Below are 23455 nucleotides of genomic sequence, written 5' to 3'. Positions count from 1 at the left end.
ACGTTAACAGTTGATAGCCCAATTGATGCTTCTTTTCAGCCAGACTAAGATTTGAACAAAGGAAATTCATCCTAAAATGCTGCTGGAAGTTTGCAAACGCAGCTGAAGTACGAATACTGCCTTTATAATTATTCAAAGTGAGTATACATTTTGGGGGGGGGCAGTATCCCCCCCAAAAATGTATACACACTTTAACAGCTGATAACTCACTTAATTTTCACTCCTTTTCAGGTTTAACTGATTTGAAATAATGGGTGAAGTCAGACTAAGCTTCGAACAAAGAAAATGTATCCACTAAAACATTTTATGGGGATACATGAAAGATAAAGCTTTCGGTACAAAACCGGCAACAGTGGACAAATTGAGGGCACACAACTACCGAAGGGAATGATTCCTGATGTTTGGGATTCCAGTGCTTCACGTTATCAGCAGTGCCTGCACCGGGACGGTCACCAGTTTGAAAACAGGTGTTGGCCAAACAAAAAATGATTAATTTCTGTAGTTTTTTTTTAAATTTTGAAAACGAACTAGATGTTAATAAACACTGACTTTATAATCATTCAAAGTGTGTATATGCTTTTTGTGACACCCTATATATAGTCATTGTACTGTTGGGTTTATAGCATATATATTTGACCATAACAGCACAAAGGAGGTGGAGGGAGCAAAGTTGTATTGGAATAAGGAAATGACACCAAGTAATAATTAATACACAAAAACTAATGAAGGGAACCAGAAACTCAAAAGTAGAAAATTAATATAACAACTCTATCCTATCTAATAAAAGACAAAAAGGGTAATTGACCGTACCTTCGATACACTTCCCATTGGCTAATCAGGGCGATATGCAAATTAACGGCCAACAAAGATGGCAGCCGGCAGCCATGCAGCTGAAGTGAGCAGGAGGCTTGCTTGCTCCAGTGATGGAGGAAGCCAAGGTTCCCCACCTGCCGCGGCTCGGCTCTGAGCTCCGAAAGCAACAAAGTTTCAATTATAGAAGCTAAACAAACCCCAGATACCTGCTTTCAGCAGGCCTGGCCTCAGAGCTGGAGGGAGCAAGAGCCAGCTCTTAGCTCCAGTGATGGCAACAAAGTTTCAATCACAGAAGGTAAATAAATCCCAGAATAACAAACAACAAGTGTTGGAGAGGATGTGGAGAAAAAGGAACCCTTCTGCACTGCTGGTGGGAATGCAGACTGGTGCAGCCACTGTGGAGAACAGTATGGAGCTACCTCAGAAGACTAAAAATGGAACTCCCATTTGACCCAGTGATCCCACTACTAGGAATATATCCCAAGAAACCAGAAACGCCAATCAGAAAGGATATATGCACCCCTATGTTCATAGCAGCACAATTCACCATAGCTAAGATTTGGAAACAGCCTAAGTGCCCATCAGCAGATGAGTGGATTAGAAAACTGTGGTACATATACACAATGGAATACTATGCTACGGTAAAAAAAAAAAGGAACTCTTGCCTTTTGCAACAGCATGGATGGAACTGGAGAGCATTATGCTAAGTGAAATAAGCCAGTCAGAGAAAGATAAATACCACATGATCTCACTCATTTGTGGATTATAGAGAACAACATAGACTGATGAAAAGGGACAGACCCAAAGACTGAGAAACAGCGATCAGGCTATCAATCCCCAGAAGGAAAGTAGGGGAGGGCGGGGGTAAGGGGAAGAGATCAACCGAAGGACTTGTATACACGTGTATAAGCCAAACCAATGGACATGGACAACAGGGGGATGGGAGTATGAGTTTGTGTGTGTGGGGGGAGGTTGGGGGTTAATGGGAGGGATGAGGACACATTTGTAATACCTTAACTAATAATAATAAAAAAAATAGATAAAAAATAAATAAGTAAATAAATAAATCCCAGAATAAAAGAAAAAAAGGAGAGGTTGGGAGCTTCAGTCGCTGGCCAGCCTGAAAATGGCCCTCAGCCCCTCACCCAGACTGGCCAGGCACCCCAGTGGGGACCCCCCACCCTAAAGGGGGTGTGGCCAGCTTGAAAACAGCCATCAGCCCCTCACCCAGGCTGGCCAGGCACCCAAGCAGGACCCCCACCCTGATCCGGGACACACTTCAGGGCAAACCAGCCGGCCCCCACCTGTGCACCAGGCCTCTATCCTATAGAGTAAAAGGGTAATATGCACACTGACCCTAACAGCAGAAGGATTGGGAATGACTGGTCACTATGACACACACTGACCACCAGGGGGCAGACGCTCAATGCAGGAGCTGCCCCCTGGTGGTCAGTGCGCTCCCATAGGGGGAGCTCTGCTCAGCCACAAGCCAGGCTGATGGCTGCCAGTACAGCGGTGGTGGCGGGAGCCTCTCCTGCCTCCTCAGCAGCACTAAGGATGTCCGACTGCAGCTTAGGTCTGCTCCCCGCTGGCAAGTGGACATCCCCCGAGAGCTGCCGGGCTGCCAGAGGGATGTCTGATTGCCAGCTTAGGCCCAATCCCCCAGGGAGCAGGCCTAAGCCAGCAGGTGGTCATCCCCCGAGGGGTCCCAGACTGCGAGAGGGCACAGGCCCGGCTGAGGGACCCTCCTCCCCCCTAAGTGCACAAATTTTTGTGCACTGGGCCTCTAGTAAATATATACTTGCCCTTGTCTGTTGTCTGCTTCTTCAACAGACATACAGTTTAATTGTATGGAGTAGTAATTATAACAAGGCATTGTGGGGGTTTACAACATATGTAAATGTAGTATGTACAACATTAATAGCACAATCTATACTAATAAAAGAGTAATATGCTAATTAGACTGGGAGACCTTCCAGAGACCTTCTGGACATCCTTCTGAACAAAGCCGGGGGCTTGACCGGCTTGCAAACTGCCCCCAAATGGCCCTCAGCCCCTCGCCCAAGCTGGCTATGCCCCCCAACAGGACCCTCACCCCGATGGGGGCATGGCCTGCCTGCAAACCTCCCCAGCCCCTTGCCCAGGCCAGCACCGCCCCCAAGGGGAACCCCACCCTGATCCGGGGCCCCCTTCAGGGTAGACCAGGAAGCCCCCACCCGTGCACCAGGTCTTTATCTTCTTCTATACTAATAAAAGGGTAATATGCTAATTAGACTGGGAGACCTTCTGGATGTCCTTTCGGACAAAGCCATGGTGGCAGGGCTGAGGCAGAGGTGGTTAGGGGCGATCGGGCCAGGAGGGGAGGCAGTTGGGGGCAAGCAGGCTGGCAGGCAGAGTGGTTAGGGGTGATCAGGCAGGCAGGCAGGTGAGCAGTTAGGAGCCAGAGGTCCCAGATTGCGAGAGGTTGCAGGCCAGGCTGAGGGACAACCCCCCCCCCCCCACACACACACACACACATAAATTTTGTGCACCGGGCCACTAGTAATAACAATAATTGTACAAAAGGGGAAGAGGAAATAATCTATCTTGAAGTCACATTTCTATATGTCATTAAAATTAAGGCTGCATAAACCTGAAGTAGATTCTAAGTTAAGATGTATATGTTCAGCCCTAGAGTAACCACTAAGGAAATAACTCAAAAAAATATTGAAAAAATCATTAAAGGAATTAAAATGTTATACTAGAAAACAGTCACTTCATGCATAGGAAGCAGTAAAGGAAGAATAGAGAAGCAACAACAAAAAAGACACCAGATATAGAAAAACAAAAGTAAAATTGTGGATGTCATGTTGTTAAGATGACAATCCTCCCCAAATCAATCTAAAGATTCAATGCAGTCCTTATCAAAATCCCAGCTGGCTTCTTTGCAGAAATTGACACGCTGATCCTAAAATTCATATGAAAACTCAAGGGACTCAGGCTCACCTTTTCTATCTTAAAAAAAGAAGATCAAAATTGGAGAATTCACACTTTCCAATTCAAAACTGACTGCAAAGCTACAGTAATCAAAACAGAGTGGTACTGGTATAAAGTGAGAAAGACATACAGATCAGAGAAATCCAATTTTAAAAATTCCAGAAATAATCACATTTTCAACAAGACAATTCAAAGGAGAATATAACCTTTCAACGAATGGTTGGAACAACTGTATATCCACATGTGAAAGAATGAAATTGGACCCCTGTCTCATAACATATGCAAAATTAATTAAAAATGGATCAAATACCTAAATAGAAGAGCTAAAACTATAAAACTGTTAAGAAAACACAGACATAAACTTCATAACCTTGGATTAGGTAATAGTTTCTTAGATATGACATCAAAAGTACAAGTAATAGCCCTAACCAGTTTGGCTCAGTAAATAGAGCATCAGCCTGTGGACTGAAGGGTCCCAGGTTCGATTCCGGTCAAGGGCATGTACCTTGATTGCGGGCACATTCCCAGTAGGGGATGTGCAGGAGACAGCTGATCAATGTTTCTAACTCTCTATCCCTCTCCCTTCCTCTCTGTGAAAAATCAATTAAAAAAAAAAAGTACAAGTAATAGAAAAAGATAGTCTGGCCAGCATGGCTCGGTGGTTGAATGTTGACCTATGAACCGGGAGGTCATGGTTCGATTCCCAGTCAGGGCATGTGCCCAGGTTGCAGGCTCGATCACCAATGTGGACCGTGCAGGAGGCAGCCGATCAACGATTCTCTCTCATCATTGATGTTTCTATTCAATGATGTTTCTATTCTCTTTCTCCCTCTCCCTTCCTCTCTGAAATCAATAATATATATATGTGTGTGTGTGTGTGTGTGTGTGTGTGTATGTGTGTGTATATATGTGTGTGTGTGTGTATACACCTTAACTAATAAAGAGGGAATATGCAAATTGACCGTCATGCCTTAATGGTCAAAATGGCTGCACCCACAGTGGGTGAGTTCCTGTAACAAGCCTTAATGAGCAATCAGCAGGGACCTAAGGCTGCGCCTCCCGCCTGGTGGGGCTTGACAGGGTTCCTGAGTCCATGCCCCACACCCAGCAGGGCTTGACAGGGACCTCAAGGCATGCCCCCTGCCCCAGCCAGGGGACCTCAGGCCGTGCCCCAGTCCTGGCACCGGGCCGGGAGACCTGAAGGTGCACTTGGGGACCTGAGGCTGCGCCCCTTGCCTGGTGGGGCTTGACAAGGGTGGGGCCGGCTAGGTCTGGATCTCACCCAATGGGGGTGGGGCTGGCTGGGTCTGGGTCTCGCGTAATTTTGAGGCTCTGCAGGTGTGCAGGGACTTGACCCTGGGTCCCGCTGCACACCCCAGACTCTGACAGGAGGAAGATTTTAATATACATTTTACTAATTTTCTTTCATCTCTGACACTTCTATTATAGAGAAAGGGCAAATAGCAATATTAAAATATTTCCTCTAGCTGAAACCGGTTTGGCTCAGTGGATAGAGCGTCGGCCTGCAGACTGAAAGGTCCCAGGTTCGATTCCGGTCAAGGGCATGTACCTGGGTTGCGGGCACATCCCCGGTGGGGGATGTGCAGGAGGCAGCTGATCGATGTTTCTCTCTCATCGATGTTTCTGACTCTCTCTCTCTCTCCCTTCCTCTCTGTAAAAAATCAATAAAATATATTAAAAATAAAATAAAATATTTCCTCTAATTAATCCCCTTTTAATGTGCACGAATTTCATGCACCGGGCCGTGTGTGTGTGTGTGTGTGTGTGTGTGTGTGTGTGTGTGTCCAAATTATTATGACCACCTCACGTTTGTAGGCAAATTAGTTTGTAGGCAAATTAGTTACAATTTCTCACTGAAGTTGCTAGAGGGCCAGACCATTATAAATAGGGAAGCAGGTTGTTTACCATGACAGAAGTGATTTTTTTCTGAAGATACGGGTAGACAATGCGATTTAATAGCCTTTGAACGTGAGATGATTGTTGGCGTTTGGAGCCATGAAGCGAGTATCAGCAAAACAGCCGAAGGCCTGTTTGAACACCTTTGCTGTCTGCAGTTACCAAGATAAAACATCTCCAATTCGCACAGGAACACAAGGATTGGACAGTCAAGTATTGGAAAAAAAGTCACGTGGTCCGATGAATCACATTTCCAGTTGCATCATGCAGATGGCAGAGTGAGAATTTGGCGGAAACAGCATGACAGCATGTACCCCACATGCATGAGTACAACCCTTCAAGCTAGTGGGGCATTGTTATGGTTTGGGGCATGTTTTCCTGGCATGATTTGGGCCCTTTAATTCGTGTGGAACAACGTCTGAAAAGCGCAACATACCTAAGTATCGTTGCTGATCAGGTTCATCCTATCAGGTTGTGGCATATCCCAATGGAGATGGCTTCTTCCAACAAGACAATGAGCCATGCCACGGTGCTTGTATTGTGCAGGAGTGGTTTCAAGAACATGAGGGAGACTTTACCTTGCTTAGGTGGCCCCCACAATCACCAGATCTCAATCCAATTGAGCATTTGTGGGACGAAGTTCAAAGAGCCATCAGGCAGCTGGTTCCACAACCATCAAATCTGACAGAACTGGACAGTGCTATTCATCAGGCATGGTGTCAGATTCCTCGCATCACCTTTCAACATCTCTGTGGAGTCAATGCCAAGAAGAATCACTGCAGTACTGAAGGCAAAAGGTGGCCCAACGAAGTACTGATGGGGTGGTCATAATAATCTGGCCACTCACGTTCAAATATATCCCATATTCAAAGGCTGTTAAATCGCATTGTTTACCCATGTCTTCGGGGAAAAATCACTTCTACTGTCGTGGTAAACCACCTGCTTCCCTGTTTATAATGGTCTGGCCCTCTAGCAACTTCAGGGGAAATTATAGCTAATTTGCCTACATACGTTAGGTAGTCATACAATCTGGCCACTCGGTATATATTTAAAGATAAATTGGACTTCATCAAAATTAAAAATGTTGCCCTGACGGGTTTGGCTCAGTAGATAGAGTGTCAGCCTGCAGTCTGGGGGTCCCGGGTTTGATTCCAGTCAGGGGCATGTACCTTGGTTGCAGGCACATCCCCAGTGGGAGGTGTGCAGGAGGCAGCTGATCAATGTTTCTAGCTCTCTATCTCTCTTCTTTCCTCTCTGTAAAAAATCAATAAAATAAAAAAATTAAAAATTTTTGTGCCTCAAAGAAACCAGTCAAGAAAGTGAAAGAGGGCTCTAGCCAGCTGGGTTCAATGGATAAAGCATCAGCCTGCAGACTGAAGGGTCCCAGGTTCAAGTCCAGCCAAGGGCACATGCCTGGGTTGCGGGCTCGATCCCCAGGAGGGGGTGTGCAGGAGGTGAGGGTGTGCAGGAGGCAGCCCATCAATGATTCTCATCATTGATGTTTCTATCTCTCTATTCCCCTCTGAAATCAATAAAAATATGTTTTTTAAAAAGTGGTTCATTAAAAAAAAAAAAAAGTGAAAGAAGGAAATTAAAAAAAATATTTTTTTTAAGTCCTAGCTGGTTTGGCTCAGTGGACCAAGCATCGGCCCACAGACTGAAGGGTCCCAGGTTTGATTCTAGTCAATGGCATGTACCTCGGTTGCAGGCTCTATCCCCACTCGGCCCTGGTCAGACCCTCGCATATCAATGTTTCTCTCTGTGTGTCTCTCCTCCTCCCTTCCACTCTCTAAAAATCAATGGAAAAATATCCTTAGGTGAGGATGAGCAAACAAACAAAAATAAAATAAAGATTTTAAATTTTTTTTTGAGAAAATGAAAAGAGTGATGGGGTGGGTGTGGGCTGGAAGGGGGTCAATGGGGGGGGGGAAAGGGGACATCTGTAAAACTTTCAACAATAAAGATAAACTTGCCATAACCGGTTTGGCTCAGTGGATAGAGCGTCGGCCTGCAGAATGAAAGGTCCCAGGTTCGATTCCGGTCAAGGGTATGTACCTTGGTTGCAGGCACATCCCCAGTGGGGGGTGTGCAGGAGGCAGCTGGTCGATGTTTCTCTCTCATTGATGTTTCTGACTCTCTATCCCTCTCCCTTCCTCTCTGTAAAAATTCAATAAAATATATTTTTTTAAAAAGATAAGCTTAAAAAAAAAGAAAGTGAAAAGATAACCCACAGGATGAAAAAAGTTTTTGTCATGTATCTGATAAGGAACTATGTATCTATAAAATATATAAAGAACTCTTACAAAACTCAATTTTTTAAAAAACCTCATTTAGCCCTGACCAGTTTGGCTCAGTGGATAGAGCGTCAGCCTGCGAACTCAAGGGTCCCAGGTTTGATTCCAGTCAAGGGCATATACATTGGTTGCAGGTACATACCCAGTGGGGAGTGTACAGGAGGCAGCTGATCGATGTTTCTCTCTCATCGATGTTTCTAACTATCTATCCCTCTCCCTTCCTCTCTGTAAAAAATCAATAAAATATATTTTTTTAAAAAAAACAACCTCATTTAAAATGGGCAAAGAGCCCTGGCAGGAATGGCTCTGTAGATAGAGCATGGACTTGTGGACTGAAGGGTCCCAAGTTTGATTCTGGAGAGTGGCACATGCCAGAGTTGCGGGCTCGATCTCCATGGTGGGAGGGGGGTGTAGGTAAGGGTGCAGGAGGCAGCGATCAATGGTTCTCTCTCACACTGATGTTTCTCTCTCTGTCTCTCCCTCTCCCTTCCACTCTCTCTAAAAATCAATGGAAAAATATCCTCTGGTGAGGATTAACAAAGAAATAAACTACGGAAAAGCAAATCAAAACCACTTCCACTCACCAGGAATCTACTTATATAAAAACCCTGGGTATAACATCACGTCCAGAACCGCAACCAACCGGAAGGAAGTCAGTCCTGCAGGGGTCTCTTGGAAACAGCTGCACCCTCCCCTCCCCACCCCAGCTGTTTCCTGGAGCTGTTTCCTGTAAGGGCAGGGTTTGAGGCAGGAACCCACCCTCGGATCATGGAGGCATATCTTTATAAAGCGTGCTGCGCCAGCACAGCCAAGGGTGAATCTGAGTGGGGGCGGCTGAAAGGCTTAGAAAAGACAGACAAGAGAATGAAATCTGGGTCTTGGTGGGAGGCTGCTTCTCTGACAGACAGAGACCACACCCACAGCCGTGTCTTTATTTTATAGCAGATGCCACAAGGCAAAGTAAGGGTGTGACCAAGATATTTACAAGATATTCTCCTGGGTTTCAATCCTATTCAACTACATGCACCTGAACTCTATCAAGCCCATATTACTCAGACACGTGGGGCCACATGTTCGGACCATAGGTTCAAGCTCACAACTATAGCTTTTGGCTATAATTGTGCTGGGAGGGCCCTACCCTCCAAGCTGGGACTTGCACATGGCAATGAGAGGACTGTGTCCTCTCATCAGTCCAAGGCTTGAACCTGTCCAAAACACTGTAGCGGCTCTCCACAATAAAGTTTTAATACATTATATTAGAGGTTGTGGTGGTACTGTTTTACCCACAGCATCTACAGGAATTGCTGCAGATTTACTTCTCGGTGGAAGAACCTTTCATTCCCAAAATAAATGACCAATTCAAGCACTCTGAAAGTGTTTTCACTCTCTTTTTTTATATAAACTTTATTGATTTTTTCAGAGAGGAAGGGAGAGGGATAGAGAGTTAGAAACATCAATGAGAGAGAAACATTGATCAGCTGCCTCCTGCACACTTCCCACTGGGGATGTGCCCGCAACCCAGGTACATGCCCTTGACCGGAATCGAACCCGGGACCCTTCAGTCTGCAGGCCGACGCTCTATCCACTGAGCCAAACCGGTCAGGCTGTTTTCACTCTTAATGTGGTGTACAGGGAGATATTAGAATAAGTTTAATCAATTTATCAGTCAGTTTGCATCACTGTAGCTTTTATATCATGTTTTTGTTGTTTTCATATCATGTTTCTGTCATTTTTATATATTTTATTGATTTTTTACAGAGAGGAAGGGAGAGGGATAGAGAGTTAGAAACATCAGTGAGAAACATCGATCGGCTGCCTCCTGCACACCCCCCACTGGGGATGTGCCTGCAACCAAGGTACATACCCTTGACCGGAATCAAAACCCAGGATCCTTGGGTCCACAGGCCAATGCTCTATCCACTGAGCCAAACCGATTGGGGCAATTAATTCCCTTTTATTTTATTATTATTTTTTTAATATATTTTATTGATTTTTTACAGAGAGGAAGGGAGAGAGATAGAGAGTTAGAAACATTGATCAGCTGCCTCCTGCACACTCCCCACTGGGGATGTGCCCGCAACCCAGGTACATGCCCTTGACTGGAATCAAACCCGGGACCTTTCAGTCCGCAAGCCGACGCTCTATCCACTGAGCCAAACCGGTTTCGGCAATTAATTCCCTTTTAATGTGCACAAATTTTGTGCACCGGGCTACTAGTGTTACAATAAAAAAGACAAATAATAAAAAGTGTTGGTGAGGCCCTAACTGGTCAGCCTGCGGACTCAACAGTCCCAGGTTCGATTCCAGTCAAGAGCATGTACCTTGGTTGCGGGCACATCCCCAGAAGGGAGTGTGCAGGAGGTAGCTGATCAATGTTTCTCTCTCATCGATGTTTCTAACTCTCTATCCCTCTCCCTTCCTCTCTGTAAAAAATCAATAAAATATATTTTTTAAAAAAGTGTTGGTGAGGACACGACATTGGAACCCTCATAGATTGCTGATGGGAGTGTAAAATGATGCAGGCATTTTAGAAAAAGGTATGGCAGTTCCTTGAAAGGTTAAACATAGAATTACCGTGTGACCCAGCAATCCCACTCCTAGCTATATATACCCAAGAGAAATGAAAACATACAACTTTTAAAAATCTGACTCACGATGGCTAAGACACCAAGATTTGCATGCAAATATCAATAGCTCATTATTTGCAATAGCCAAAAAGTGGGAACCACCCAAATGCCCATCAACTGACGAATGGATAAACAAGATATATTTAGACTATAGAATATCATTCAGCAGTAATTAGAAATGAAGTACTACACAGAGAATGAACCTTGAAGACGTTAAATGAGAGAAACGGATCACAAAAGACCTCATATTTTGTCTGATGACAATAATGTGAGATACCTGGAATGGGCAAGTCTTAGAGCAGTGGTTCTCAACCTTCCTAATGCCGCGACCCTTTAATACAGTTCCTCATGTTGCAGTGACCCCCAATGTCATTGTTACAAATTGAACATAATTAAAGCATAGTGATTAATCACAAAAACAATGTGTAATTATATATGTGTTTTCCGATGGTCTTAGCCGACCCCTGTGAAAGGGTCATTGGACCCCCAAAGTGGTCACGACCCACAGGTTGAGAACCGCTGTTTAGAGGCAGAAAACAGATTCCTAGTTTGGCTGAGGGCGGGGGTGGGGAGTGAGGGAGTGGAGATGGAGGTGACTGCTAACTGTGAGGGCTTCTTTGGTGGATGCTGGAAATGTTCTAAATGTTACTGTGATGGCTGCACAACTGTGCATATACTAAGTGTATGAATGTGTCTGGGAATAAATGGTAGTAAAAGCCAGTGAATTGTACAATTTAAATGGGCGGATTGTATGGTATGTGAACTATGTGTCAATGAAGATATTACTTAATTAGAAAGAGAAAAAGAAAAATGCGAACTGGGCTCAGTTGTCACCTTCTCCAAGGGCAGCCTCCGCCCCAATAAGCCCTCCAATTTATCCTCTTTCCTCTGTATTTCTTCGCAGCCTGAAATCGTGAGGTGTTTGTGGTTCTTTCCTTTTCCATCTTCCGGTCTCTCCTCCAGGGGAGCCTCTCAAAGGCGGGGCTGCACCAGGTCAGTTCCAGCGCCCCCACTTCCTCCCCGCCCCCCAGGATCTGTAGTGGAGGCTAGGAGACAGGGTTTGAATTTCTGCTACTACGAAACACAAACAGGTCCCCATAATAATAGTAACAACTAGCATTCTAGCGCTTAATGAATGTTACCACTTGTTAATTGCTCTGTGCCTGGCGTTTTACATGAGTTAGCCCAGCTAATTATGGTCACATTTCTAGGAGAAAAACAGTGGAATTATTCCCATTTTACAGATAAGAATTCTCAGAGATGTGGCTTGAGACCTCCGTATTTCACCTCCAGGAAAGGCGCCGCCATCGTATCATAACATCACGCCCACCCTAGAGCTGGTTCCATTTATACTTAAGCTTGAAGCGGGGGTCGGGGTGGGATGAAACGCTATAACCAGCCACAGACGTCTCTCCAGGAGCCTACCACTCCCCGCGTGCTGCGCGCGCCTACGCACCCTTACGCGACGGAACAGGAGAGACTGATCGCGTTGCCTCTTGGGAGTTGTAGTCTAGTCGCTAAGGAAGACGGGGCTGTAAAGTGATTGGTGCATCTAGAGCCAATAAAGAAACAGATCTGGTTGAGCGCGAGGCCAAGAAGCCAATGGACCCGCGGCTTCGAGAGGGCGGGACTTCCTGTAACGAAGTCATGGTGAGCGGCTGCGCGAGAGTAGACACTTCCTTTTGTGCGTGGTGGCGAACACGGGGAGAACGCCATGAAGGCCTCGGGCACGGTAAGGCGGCCGCGACAAGGGAGGGGGCCGGGGAGCGCGTCGTGGATCGAATGGGGGACCTAGGAGGGGTTGTGGACCGAGTCGGTAGTGCGCGCTCCCGGATGGGACCCGTGCGGTCGCGTGCGGCTGCCCGGAGGTGCAGTCAACATGGCGGCCACTCTGGGCGCCGCGTGGAGAGAGAGGCCGGTTCTTGATCCGGGCCCGTTCGGGGATCGCGGAGTCGGAGGGAGGCTCGTGCTACCAGACCTCGTTGAGTCTCCGGATCTCGGGTAGTGAGTGTAGTTCTGGGGGCGGCAGTAGTGTTTCATTTTCCCAGGATGGCCGTGAGAAGTAGAGGAAAGTTATGAACTCGAATTGACGAGGAGATTGCGAGCCTTATCGTTGTGGCAGGCGCTGGGCAGAACCAGGGCGCTGTGAGGCAGAGATGGAAGAGTGGGTCCTCGGGAAATACAGCGCTGGGGTGACGTCATGTTCAGCTCTCCAGCCCCAGTTTCCACGCTGGGAAAGGCATTGCGTCGGCCCCTTTAAGAACGGGTGGTCCGCGCGGTTCACGTGGCAGATTCAGAGGTGGAAGTAGCCGAGTTTGCAGTGTTTGGGGCTGGCTTCTCCTGATCGTAATGAAACGATGGCGAGTCGTTTAGGTAGGTGGCTCTTTTCTGCTATGCCGCAGGGCTTCGGTTTGGCAGACACCTCACCTTAGCATCGTGTAGACGGGGAACCCACACCTCCTGGGCACCTGGGAAATGCAGGCAGCTGCAAGCTGCTGGCCGCGGTGCAGGAACCCGGGCTGGAGAGGGAACTGGGTTCTTGTCTCGGGACTACCTGGGGCGGGCTGTGAGATCCCGGGCTGGCTTCGGCCTCAGCCCCAGAGTGAAAGAGAACTTTGGCAAGATGTTGGTGAGCTGCGGAGATGCTGTGGACAAGAAGGTTGCCTGTTGGTTCTGAGCCTGAGGCTGCAAGTCTGGGCCTCCATTTTGCCACAAGTATAACGAGAAAGGGAGAGACAGTGGGGCTGATGGTCCTGCCCCGCTTTCTGGAGCCAGGGCAACGGGCACACCGCCCTTACTTTTATGGGGAAGGCGGGGCAGTGGTGTGACCCACCATCCCCTGGATTCCACGTGGAAGCCCAGGCCTGGGACTGTCCCTCCTCTGTCCCTGATCGATATCACAGGTCTCGGGGAAGGAGAGCGAGGCATCTCCGCAGTTGCCTGGTTGCTGATCCTACCTCACCTCTGATTCTGTTTCAGCTTCGAGAGTACAAGGTGGTGGGGCGCTGCCTGCCCACCCCCAAGTGCCACACGCCACCCCTCTACCGCATGCGCATCTTTGCACCTAACCATGTTGTTGCCAAGTCCCGCTTCTGGTACTTTGTGTCTCAGCTAAAGAAGATGAAGAAGTCTTCAGGGGAAATCGTCTACTGTGGGCAGGTATGGAGTGTCCGGGACACGTTGGGGTCTGGAATGGGTTTACACCTCCCATGAGGCAGCCCTGGCCTCACAGGGTTATGGCGCTTCAGAGCCCCTGGTCCTGTTCACAGGTGTAGTTCAGGCCCTAGACCAGGATGGGGTGGGTGAATCTGCTCTTCTCTTAACGAGAAAGCCCAAGGCCGGGGGATGGTGTGGCTGTCGTGCTGAGATGTCTCAGCTGAGGTCACTACCTTCCCTGGACCTCATCTGTGAAGGGGAAAAGGTGCCATCGCCTGGGCACAATGCCATGATGGGCACTGGACTCTGCATCATGTGGCTACACTGGGTGGCAGCTGGTCCCCGTGAGGAAAGTGGCCTGGACTACTCTGAACCCCCAACTTTTGCCGTGGAGATTTCTGTGGACAGCAGATTGCCCTCGGTTGTCTGAAGGTTCAGGGCAGTGGTTCTCAACCTTGGGTGGCAACCCTTTCACAGGGGTTGCCTAAGACCATCGGAAAACAAATATATAATTACATATTGTTTTTGTGATTAATCACAGAAACCCAAGCATCTAAACCCAAGAACTGGTGTTTGCTGTCGCAGTAGTTGAAACAGATGCTAACAGCAGTGGATCTTGTCGCCTTTGGGGGCTGTCACTGTGCCCCTCAAAGTGAATTGGAAGGTTCTACACTCCTGGTGGCCAGAGAAGGGTCTCCTAGGCAAGCACCTAATGGGAGTTTTGAGGAACACCCAGAGACCTAATGCTTTAATTATGTTCAATTTGTAACAATGAAATGGGGTTACAACAATATGAGGAACTGTATTAAAGGGTCGCGGCATTAGGAAGGTTGAGAACCACTGGTTCAGGGGCTGTCCTTGGGACAGCAAGGGTAGAAGTATTGGCTCAGTGAGGGTAGCGGTTGGGGTGGAGGCCCATTTACTGCTCTCCCCTCAGCCAGTCTCCTTTTTGGCAGGTGTTTGAAAAATCCCCCCTTCGGGTAAAGAACTTCGGCATCTGGCTGCGCTATGACTCCCGCAGTGGCACCCACAACATGTACCGGGAGTACCGGGACCTGACCACCGCCGGCGCCGTCACCCAGTGCTGTAAGTTGTCTGTGTCACATCCACGTCCTTCCTTTTAGAGTCATCCTTGACAGACATCTGCAGCTGTCTGACACCTCCCCCCTAGACTGAGGCAGGACAAATGCAAGAGGCTTTTGGGGGTGTGAAAAGTCCCAGGGATGGTGATGGGTGTTTGCTTAGGAGGTAGAAATGGAGAGGATATCCCCGGAACACCTTTTCCTGGAACCTGGCAGCAAGTGGACTTTTGGGGCCAGTCTCTGGTAGAGACGCAGCTCCCACCCATCACCGTGTCCAGCCCTTCTCCTGTGGTGGGACCTGTGGTGGGCCAAGGTGCTCCCAGAGTGGGCCACCTATCAGGGCTGAAACCCAAGCACCTAAACCCAAGAACTGCTGTTTGCTGTAGCAGCAGTTGAAACAGGTGCTAACAGTAAGTGGATCTTGTCGCCTTTGGGGGCTGTCACTGTGCCCCTCAAAGTGAATTGGAAGGTTCTACACTCCTGGTGGCCAGAGAGGGGTCTCCTAGGCAAGCACCTAATGGGAGTTTTGAGGAACACCTGTCTGTTCACCCTGCAGACCGAGATATGGGGGCCCGGCACCGTGCCCGAGCCCACTCAATCCAGATCATGAAAGTGGAGGAGATTGCAGCCAGCAAGTGCCGCCGACCAGCAGTCAAGCAGTTCCACGTGAGTGCACTGGGCCCCTTCTGGACTGAGGGGAGCTCTCCCTAGCCTTGGGTCTGACGCAGGAGCCCAGTGGGGCATGTCCACACCTCTGTAGACCTTTCAAAGGACAAGGTTAAGAGGCTTCCACCACACCACCCCCTCACCTGCCTCTCTCTGTCATAGGACTCCAAGATCAAGTTCCCGTTGCCGCACCGGGTCCTTCGTCGCCAGCACAAGCCACGCTTCACCACCAAGAGGCCCAACACCTTCTTTTAGATGCAGGGTCTCTCCCTCCCTTGGTCTGCCCAAATAAACTTTTTGGGAAAATCGGGGTGCTCATACACACTTGTTTTCTTTGCATACCCTGCAGAACTCAAAAGGGCATAGCCCAAGAGTTCTCTGCTCTGAGAGGAGTATTGCTCAAGTGGGGCCCAGACAGCAGGACCCTCAGAAGGGGTGGTGGGAGTCCTCACCCCCAAGCTCTCCTGCCCACTCAGTTCCTTGAGGCTTTGTCCAGTAAGGAGCTGTCATGGTTGGGGTCCTAGTGTGAGGGCCGAGCTTTCAGCCCTATCAGGCAGCCCTCTGCGTGAGCTTTGAGGGTGCATTGTAGGGCGCAGGCTTGGCCCCCAAGTCTGTCCCACGGGCCTCCATTTCCCCCCATTCGGGTGGTGAGATGCGGCAGCTGGACCCTGGAGGAAACCAGGATGGTTAGGCTGGTTCTACCGGGGACCTCCCCTCCTGGCCCAGAACCTGGTTCTTGGTTCCAAGATCCTTGCAGGGTATTTGAGGGCATCTGTCTCCAGGAAACCACTGAAAGCCTGGAAAAAATGCAGGCACGAAAGTAATCCCACCTGGCTTAGCCCTCAACAAGGAGGTTGACACAGGCCTTGGGAGCACCTGTCCTTAATGTGTCACCTTGATCCCTCTGAGCACAGGTGTCCAGGCCACCTACCACCTTTACTGATCAGCAGTGCTGGGGGTGCAAGTACCAGAGGCACAGGCTGGGCAGGACCCACCATGGATCAGGAGGGAGCCCTAAGCACAAAAAGGCAGAAAGCCAGTCCTGGTCAGGGAACACAGCTGCTGCCCCACAGAAGGGGAGGAGTGCATGAAAACAAGGTCTCCAACCCACCTGTGGAGAGGCCAGATCCCCAGGGCACAGCGTGTGCATAGCCAGCGTTCTAGGCAAGATGGGTCTGAGTGGGTCCCAGGCTTCCGAGGCCCTTAGCTGCTTTGCTTAGTCAACGATGTTGGGCCCTCTACCTGGGCTGCTCTCCACAGATTTATCACTGGGTTCCCCTCAGTGATGTTTCTGAACCATCCTATCTAATAGACAAACATGGTAATTGACTGCCTTCGCTATGCCTCCCACTGGCTAATCAGTGAGATATGCAAATTAACCACCAACAAAGATGGCGGTTGATTTGCAGACCCAGAGCGCTGGAGCTCTGGCCTGGGTCCTGGGTGCTGGAGGAAAACCAGTGCGGCAGCCAGGGGAAGGGAAGGCCTATTGCACGAATCTTTTTGTGCAACAGGCCTCTAGTATATCCATAAGGACAGCTTTCAACCCCCACCAGACAGTTGGGGCTGGGACCACATCTGTCACTGTCCCTGGCAGAGCTGTGGGACCCAGAAAAGGGCAGATGGCCAATGACTATCCCTCCACCGGTGTGTCTGCAGCACATAGGCTAACTGTTAAGTTGCTGGGCCAGGTATTTGATTTGGGCACTGCCAGACTATCCTCCATAGATGCATCTAAAGGGTGTCCCAAAATTCACACAAGAAGTAATTTTGATAGAAAACAGGTTTATAATTAAAAATTGTAAATTTTTTACTGATTCATAAAGTATACAGTATAGGGTTATGTATGGAATAGCATATTGGGTAAATGGTCTCCACGGCTTTGCTGGCACATATGCACTTGTTGAAATTTTCCATGACCGTTTTGCATAAATGTGGCTGAATTTCGTTGATACAGCGCTCAATTTCCTCCTTCAAGGCGTGGGTGGTCATGGGCTTGTTGGCATAAACCTTAGACTTCAAAAAACCCCAAGGAAAAAAGTCCAACGGCGTTAAATCACATGATCTGGGCGGCCAATTCTGATCACCAAAATGGGAAATTACAGGACCAGGAAATGACTCATGCAGTAATTGAATTGTTTCTCTGGCTCTATGGTATGTGGCACCGTCTTGTTGAAACCACATGTTATCCACATCCATATCTTGCAATTTAGGCACCAAAAACTGGATTATCATGTGATAGTGAGCACCATTAAATTCAAATCTTAGGTGAATTTTGCGACACCCTTTATATCCAACAGCATTAAGGGCAGGAAGCAGCCAATCGATTCTCATCGTTGGTGTTTCTATCCCTTTCTGAATTCAAATATATATATACTAGGGGCCCGGTGCACGAAATTCGTGCACTGGGTGTGTGTGGGGGGGGGGAGTGTCCCTCAGCCCAGCCTGCCCCCTCTCACATACTGGGAGCCCTCAGGCCTTGACCCCCAACACCCTCCAATCACAGGATTGGCCCCTTGCCCAGGCCTGACGCCTCTGGCCTAGGCGTCCGGCCCCGGCAGCGGGGACCTGCAGTGGCAGCGGCCCCGAGATTGTGGGCTCCGCTTTAGGCCCAGGCAAGGGACCCCTAGCTCCTGGGACTGCCAGCTTCGACCGTGCCCAGCTCCCATCGCTGGCTCCACCCCTACTTCCTGCTATCACTGGCCAGGGCAGCAAAGGCGCCTGATTCTCCGATCATGGCTGGGGGGCAGGGCAAAGGCGGCCCCAGGGCCGCCTTTGCCCTGCCCCCCAGCTCTTAGCTCCCCCCTGGGTTTCCGATCACTGTCAGTGGCAGGGGGCTTCTTCCTGCTTTCCCTTTCGCCTCCCTGCATTGTGCCTACGTATGCAAATTAACCGCCATCTTGTTGGCAGTTAACTGCCAATATTAGTTGGCAGTTAATTTGCATATAGCCCTGATTAGCCAATGAAAAGGGTAGCTCGTACGCCAATTACCATTTTTCTCTTTTATTAGTGTTGATTTTTAAAAGGGATCCTGGTTTTCCCCAACTTTGCCAGCACTGGTGGGTTAGTAAACTGATGGCTGAAAAAATCAAATTTTAGGATTGGCTTTCCCCACCTCCCCATGAATTCATTTGTATCATCTTGGCTCATTATTGGGCCGTTGGTTATGGATCTGTAAAACCTTGGAAGAAGAATCTCCCCATGTTGCAAACACGTTTGCCTTGTGGATTTCGTTAACTTATTGTAGTTTCTAGCAAAAATTCCTAGTTTCTCCAAATATTCCATTTCCCCCCTCAGTAATAGGTTCTCCATATCTAGATGCCACCCAGAAAGCTTCCCAGCCTACCTTCCAGTTAGGAGTGGCCATGTGATAGCAGTAGCGATGTGTGCCACGAACAGGAAGTACCCATACAGTTGGAATATTGCCACAATGCCAATCCTCCAACAGCCATCCTTGGGCACAAGCCACACCAGCAACCAAGTGGGAAGAGCTTGGATTCCTGACCCTCTGTGCGCTGCTAGATCACTCCCGATGTGGCCTGGAGGTGGGCCCTGATGGCTGTGCCTGGAGCAAGTCACTGCCTACTCTGAGCCTAGTTCCTTTTATGTAAAGTGGGAATGGTGATCCTTTAGTTTGGGGGGCGGGGAGCTTCAGATAAGCTAGAGGTTGAGCATCCAGGATGTACTGCCAGGAATGTGGAAGTTCCGCGTCCCTCACAGGCCCACCAGGCACCTCATCTCCACCTTGGGGTTCCATTGAGGCATCATCCACATTACGGCCTGGGAACCCGTTGGGAGGGCTTTGCCCCCACTAGCCAAGGTGTGGGGCCAGTCCCATTATTGAGGGGCCTTGAACTGAGGATAGTAAGCCCAGCTCCCTATCTTCAACCTGCTGACCCACCCACCCTGCCATTTGCTCATTGTCTTACCGGTTTGCCCACACAATCCTCTGCCATGTAACCACCCACCTGCCAATTCCCCTCAAACCCTGCCAAGAGCAGCTGGTGGGGACACTGGCTGGAGGGGAGGGCCACTGAACCAAGGGTGGTGTGCGGGAACCACCAGGGCAAAGGCCAGAATTAGGGGGAGGTTGGCCCGTGAGGCAGGATGGTCCTTGGATTGCGGACACCACTGGTCTGCTCAGAGGACGACAGGAACCCAGTGCACCCTTCCCACTGCCTCAGGTGCTGAGGCATCCCAGGACCCCTTCCTGGGCATGGCCAGGTGCCAGGCGTCATGCCCTGGCAAGGCTGGGAGCCCTGGAGGAGAGAGACAGAACCCCTCCTCCCTGACCCACCCTGCACCCAGCTCCTGAGTTAGGACCATCAGATCAGGTAGGTACCAAGGCAAGAAGAATGGGGGGCCCAGGAGACCCAGAGACTTGAGAATCAGGATCATAAGATTCTCAGGACTGGATCCTGAACTTCTCCAACTGGATGCCCCTGGGCTCTGGCTGGATAGCTCAGTTGGTTAGAGCATCATCCCAATAAGCCAAGGTTCCGGGTTCAATCCCCAGTCAGGCCACACAAGAATCAATCAATGAATGCATAGATAAGTGGAACAACAAATCTGATGTTTCTCTCTTCCTCTAAAACCAATAGTAGTAGTAGTAGTAGTAGTAATAATAATAATAATAATATAAAAAGACTAGACTCCTGGAATCTCACAGTGACAGCACCAGGGGTAATAAAGGTTTGCTTTTACTGAGTGCAGGATACAAGTTCAAGGACCCGGCAGATCATGCTGGAGCAAGTAGCTAACAGCCTGATCCTTGCCATGTCTCCAGGGAGCCATGGGAGGACAGATGCCCAGGACAGCAGATAAGATGACATCCCAATATTCCTGCCCCTTTTGTGCCGGGAGCCGGTCCATCCGTGCTGTTTCAAGGGACCTGGCATATATGGCATACGGTTCTTAATATGTTTGCTCACCTTCTTGGCGCTGTGTTTTAACCAAGGTCACCTCTCAGAGAAAGGTTGAATCCCCAGGTAGGGATTTTCCCCTGAAGTTAGGGAGGGAATAAAACCCCTCAACTAAGTGCCAGGCGGGTAATTAATCCCTTTAACTACGAACAATCATGCTTAAACTACATAATCTTTTCTCCCTGGAATGGAGATAAGAAACACCCTAACCTTTGTAATAGAGATTGATAGGATTGAATCAACTGGTATAAATACAGTTGTAACAAGACAGAAACACTCAGAACTGAGAATACAGGGCTTGGAAGACAGGACCAAGAGAGACAGAGCCTAGGCACAGAACCTACACAGAACGTTCTCTAGAGACAGAAGAACTTCGCTGGCGAGAGCATGCCGGAGGATCCTGGACAGGGACTGGCCTCGGAGCCTGGAGGCGGAGCCTGGCGAGAGAGCATGGCAGGGGATCCTGGACTGAACCTGACTGCGGAGATTGGCAGGAGAGCCTGACTAGAACCTGGTGACTGAACCTGACTGGAGAACCTGAGCAGAACCTCTCTGGAGATCGAGACCAGAACTTGGCTGGAGATCCTGGCTAGGCTGCTGATCAACTGAACCCTGTCTCCGTGTCCTTCCTTCTTCGCCGACTCCGTCCACACCTTTGGGGACCCCTGGACCCGCTGGGGCTGGACCCCGGCACTTTTGCTTAGACTGCAGCTGCTGGGTCTTCAGGAATGCCTTACCCCTTCATATTCTGCGGCCCTGCTTGCCTCCTTCCAATTAAGGTGCTACTTCTCTCCACCCTGCTCCCTGCCCCCCTCCATGCTTCCAGCCCCAACTCCCCAGCAGCACAGGAGATGGCCCTGCCTACCCCCAGGGCTCCCAACTCTGAACCTCCTCCTCTCACGCTCTGAAATTCCGGAACATTGTGAATCCGCACATTTCTCCCATCTCATTATGTCTATGATTAGATCTGCCCCACTACGCCCCACTGATTAGATCCCTCATTTGCTCCAGACTCTCCAGTGGCTTCCCAGTGCCCTTGGAATAAAATCCACACCCCCCACCAAGGCTCAAGATCCCCTGGTGGCCCTCTCTGCCCAGCTCCTTTCCACCCCTGGCCCTTCCCCCAGCCTGGCTCATTCTCTGCTAGTAAGTCTCCACTCACCACCCAGAAAGGGCCCCACCCACAGGCCCCGCCTATGGTTGCCCCCAGGCCATCATTCTTGTCATCCAATCGCTCCTGAGATGGGTATTCATTGCTGGCTGGGCCAGTGTCCTGATCCTGCGTGCCGGGGGTCCGCCTGGGTCCCCAGCGCTTGGTGCAGGGCCTTGTGCACAGTAGGTGCTCCATGAACAGGCCTCCAGGGTAGGGTAGGGGAAGACTCATGCTGACACCAAACGGTACCCCCTCCAAGAACCTCCCTGGGGAGATAGGACAGGTTTGCATATGTTTTAATTTGTTTGAATGACTTTTCCGGAAGAGATCCCTGCCTGGATTTCCCCTTTCCCAGCAGGTTTTCCAGGAAGATGTCTCGCCCGGGCCTGGAAAAATAATGGAGGCGGGAGGAAGAGGAACTGGTGTCCTCCACATCCTCCCGGCGGCATAGGCGGAGGGGGCAAGCCAGCGAGCCACAGATGGCCGTGTGACATTTGCGGTGTCGGAGCCCTAAGAGAGGGGCCTACACATCACATATATAACGAGAAGCGAGTCCCGGGGGACACTCGTGAAGGCGCCTCCCCTCCCCGTCCCCTCCCCCCTCGCCCCCCGCCCTACCCGGCACATTGGACTCAGCTGGGGCGGCGCATGTAGGCCAGAGGGGGCCACCAGGGGGCGACAGAGGCCGGTGAGGACTGCGGGGCCCTAGCATTCCAACCGCGGATTTTTAGGTCCCGCCCCCTTACCGAGGAAGGTACCCAGCTTTTCCAGGGCGAATCAGGGGTTGGAGCCACCAGAGGCCAAAGTCCTTTCTGGGCCCCCCGGCGAAGGGCCCCAAAATGACAGTGTCTGGGTACCTGGGCGGCATGACCCCAGGCAAGGGACTTCCCGGCGCAGTGTCCTCATTTGTGTGATGGGCACTCGCCTGACACCACCTTCCCAGGTTGTCGTGCGTCTACCACTTACTCGGGTTCGTGGCCACCGACAGCACCTCCGCGCGACCTTCGTTGTACGGTACGCCCGACACAGGCAGATGCTCTGTGCGTGTTTGACGAGGAGCCAACGAATAAATTAAGGAACGACGGGAAAGGCTCTTAGTCTGTGCCAGGTGTGTGTCCTGCGGGTGCAGTTTACTCCCCTGGGGCAGGGGCTCCTCTATGCCTACTTCAGACGGGAAACGGCCCAGGGAGGGGCACCTCTTCCAGGGCGTAGGCGCTAAGGACTTGGACCCCATGTCTTCCATGCGGCTTAGCCCGAGGGTGGGGTTGGTGATGCGCTCCCGCTAGGCTCTAGAGAACGGGGAGCCCAGTTGGAGAAGGGGTTCAATCCAGCCCAGTTCTCCTGCGGTTCCCAGCCTGTGGGTTGCGACCCCTTTGGGGGGTCAAACGACCCTTTCACAGGGGTCGCCTAAGACCATCGGAAAACACATATATAATTACACATTGTTTTTGTGATTAATCACTATGCTTTATGTTCAGTTTGTAACAATGAAAATACATCCTGCATATCAGATATTTACATGATTCATCACAGTAGCAACATTACAGTTATGAAGTAGCAACGAAAATAATGTTATGGTTGGGGGTCACCACAACATGAAGAACTGTATGAAAGGGTCGCGGCATTAGGAAGGTTGAGAACCACTGCCCTAGAGGACCCCGCAGCCTTGAAAGCGAACCCCAGTCCTGTGCGAGAGTGAGCTCCGGTCGCTCAAAGGCCCTCCAGCACAGCGAGGCTTGAATGCCAAGGCCACTGCTGCCAGCTGTGCGGCCTGCGGGCGTGACAGCCACTTCTGAGCCTCAGTTTCCCGCACCAGGCAACGGGAGCCAGGAGGAGCCGGGGTGGAGCG

The 23455-nt window shown here is 49.9% G+C and overlaps 1 protein-coding gene, 1 long non-coding RNA gene and 2 other non-coding genes across 5 annotated transcripts; 3 read left to right on the top strand and 1 right to left on the bottom strand.

The window, feature by feature from the left end:
- Positions 1-12205: 12205 nt before the first annotated feature.
- Positions 12206-15839, top strand: RPL18A (ribosomal protein L18a). 2 transcript variants are annotated; one of them, XM_059696254.1, is made up of 5 exons: positions 12206-12359; positions 13607-13786; positions 14740-14869; positions 15422-15531; positions 15694-15839. In XM_059696254.1, exons 1-5 carry the CDS (start codon positions 12342-12344, stop codon positions 15784-15786), a joined length of 531 nt encoding a protein of 176 aa, XP_059552237.1. In that variant the 5' UTR covers positions 12206-12341; the 3' UTR covers positions 15787-15839. The 2 variants fall into 2 exon arrangements, with proteins under 2 accessions (XP_059552237.1, XP_059552236.1); XM_059696253.1 differs by lacking the exon at positions 12206-12359 and adding an exon at positions 13236-13286.
- Positions 14330-14458, top strand: LOC132236300 (small nucleolar RNA SNORA68). The gene has a single exon (XR_009453246.1). It is a non-coding gene; the product is annotated as a small nucleolar RNA SNORA68 (small nucleolar RNA).
- Positions 15216-15345, top strand: LOC132236299 (small nucleolar RNA SNORA68). Its single transcript, XR_009453245.1, has one exon. It is a non-coding gene; the product is annotated as a small nucleolar RNA SNORA68 (small nucleolar RNA).
- Positions 15840-17468: 1629 nt separating the features above from the next.
- On the bottom strand, positions 17469-22610 carry LOC132234823 (uncharacterized). The gene is made up of 2 exons (XR_009452942.1): positions 22464-22610; positions 17469-17547 (listed from the first exon to the last, which is right to left on the bottom strand). It is a non-coding gene; the product is annotated as an uncharacterized LOC132234823 (long non-coding RNA).
- Positions 22611-23455: the final 845 nt, after the last annotated feature.

Source organism: Myotis daubentonii, chromosome 5, assembly GCF_963259705.1.
Source record: "Myotis daubentonii chromosome 5, mMyoDau2.1, whole genome shotgun sequence".
NCBI classification, from domain to species: Eukaryota; Metazoa; Chordata; class Mammalia; order Chiroptera; family Vespertilionidae; genus Myotis; species Myotis daubentonii.
The sequence above is the reverse complement of the archived record's forward strand: the minus strand, read 5'-3'. Positions and strand labels throughout refer to the sequence as shown.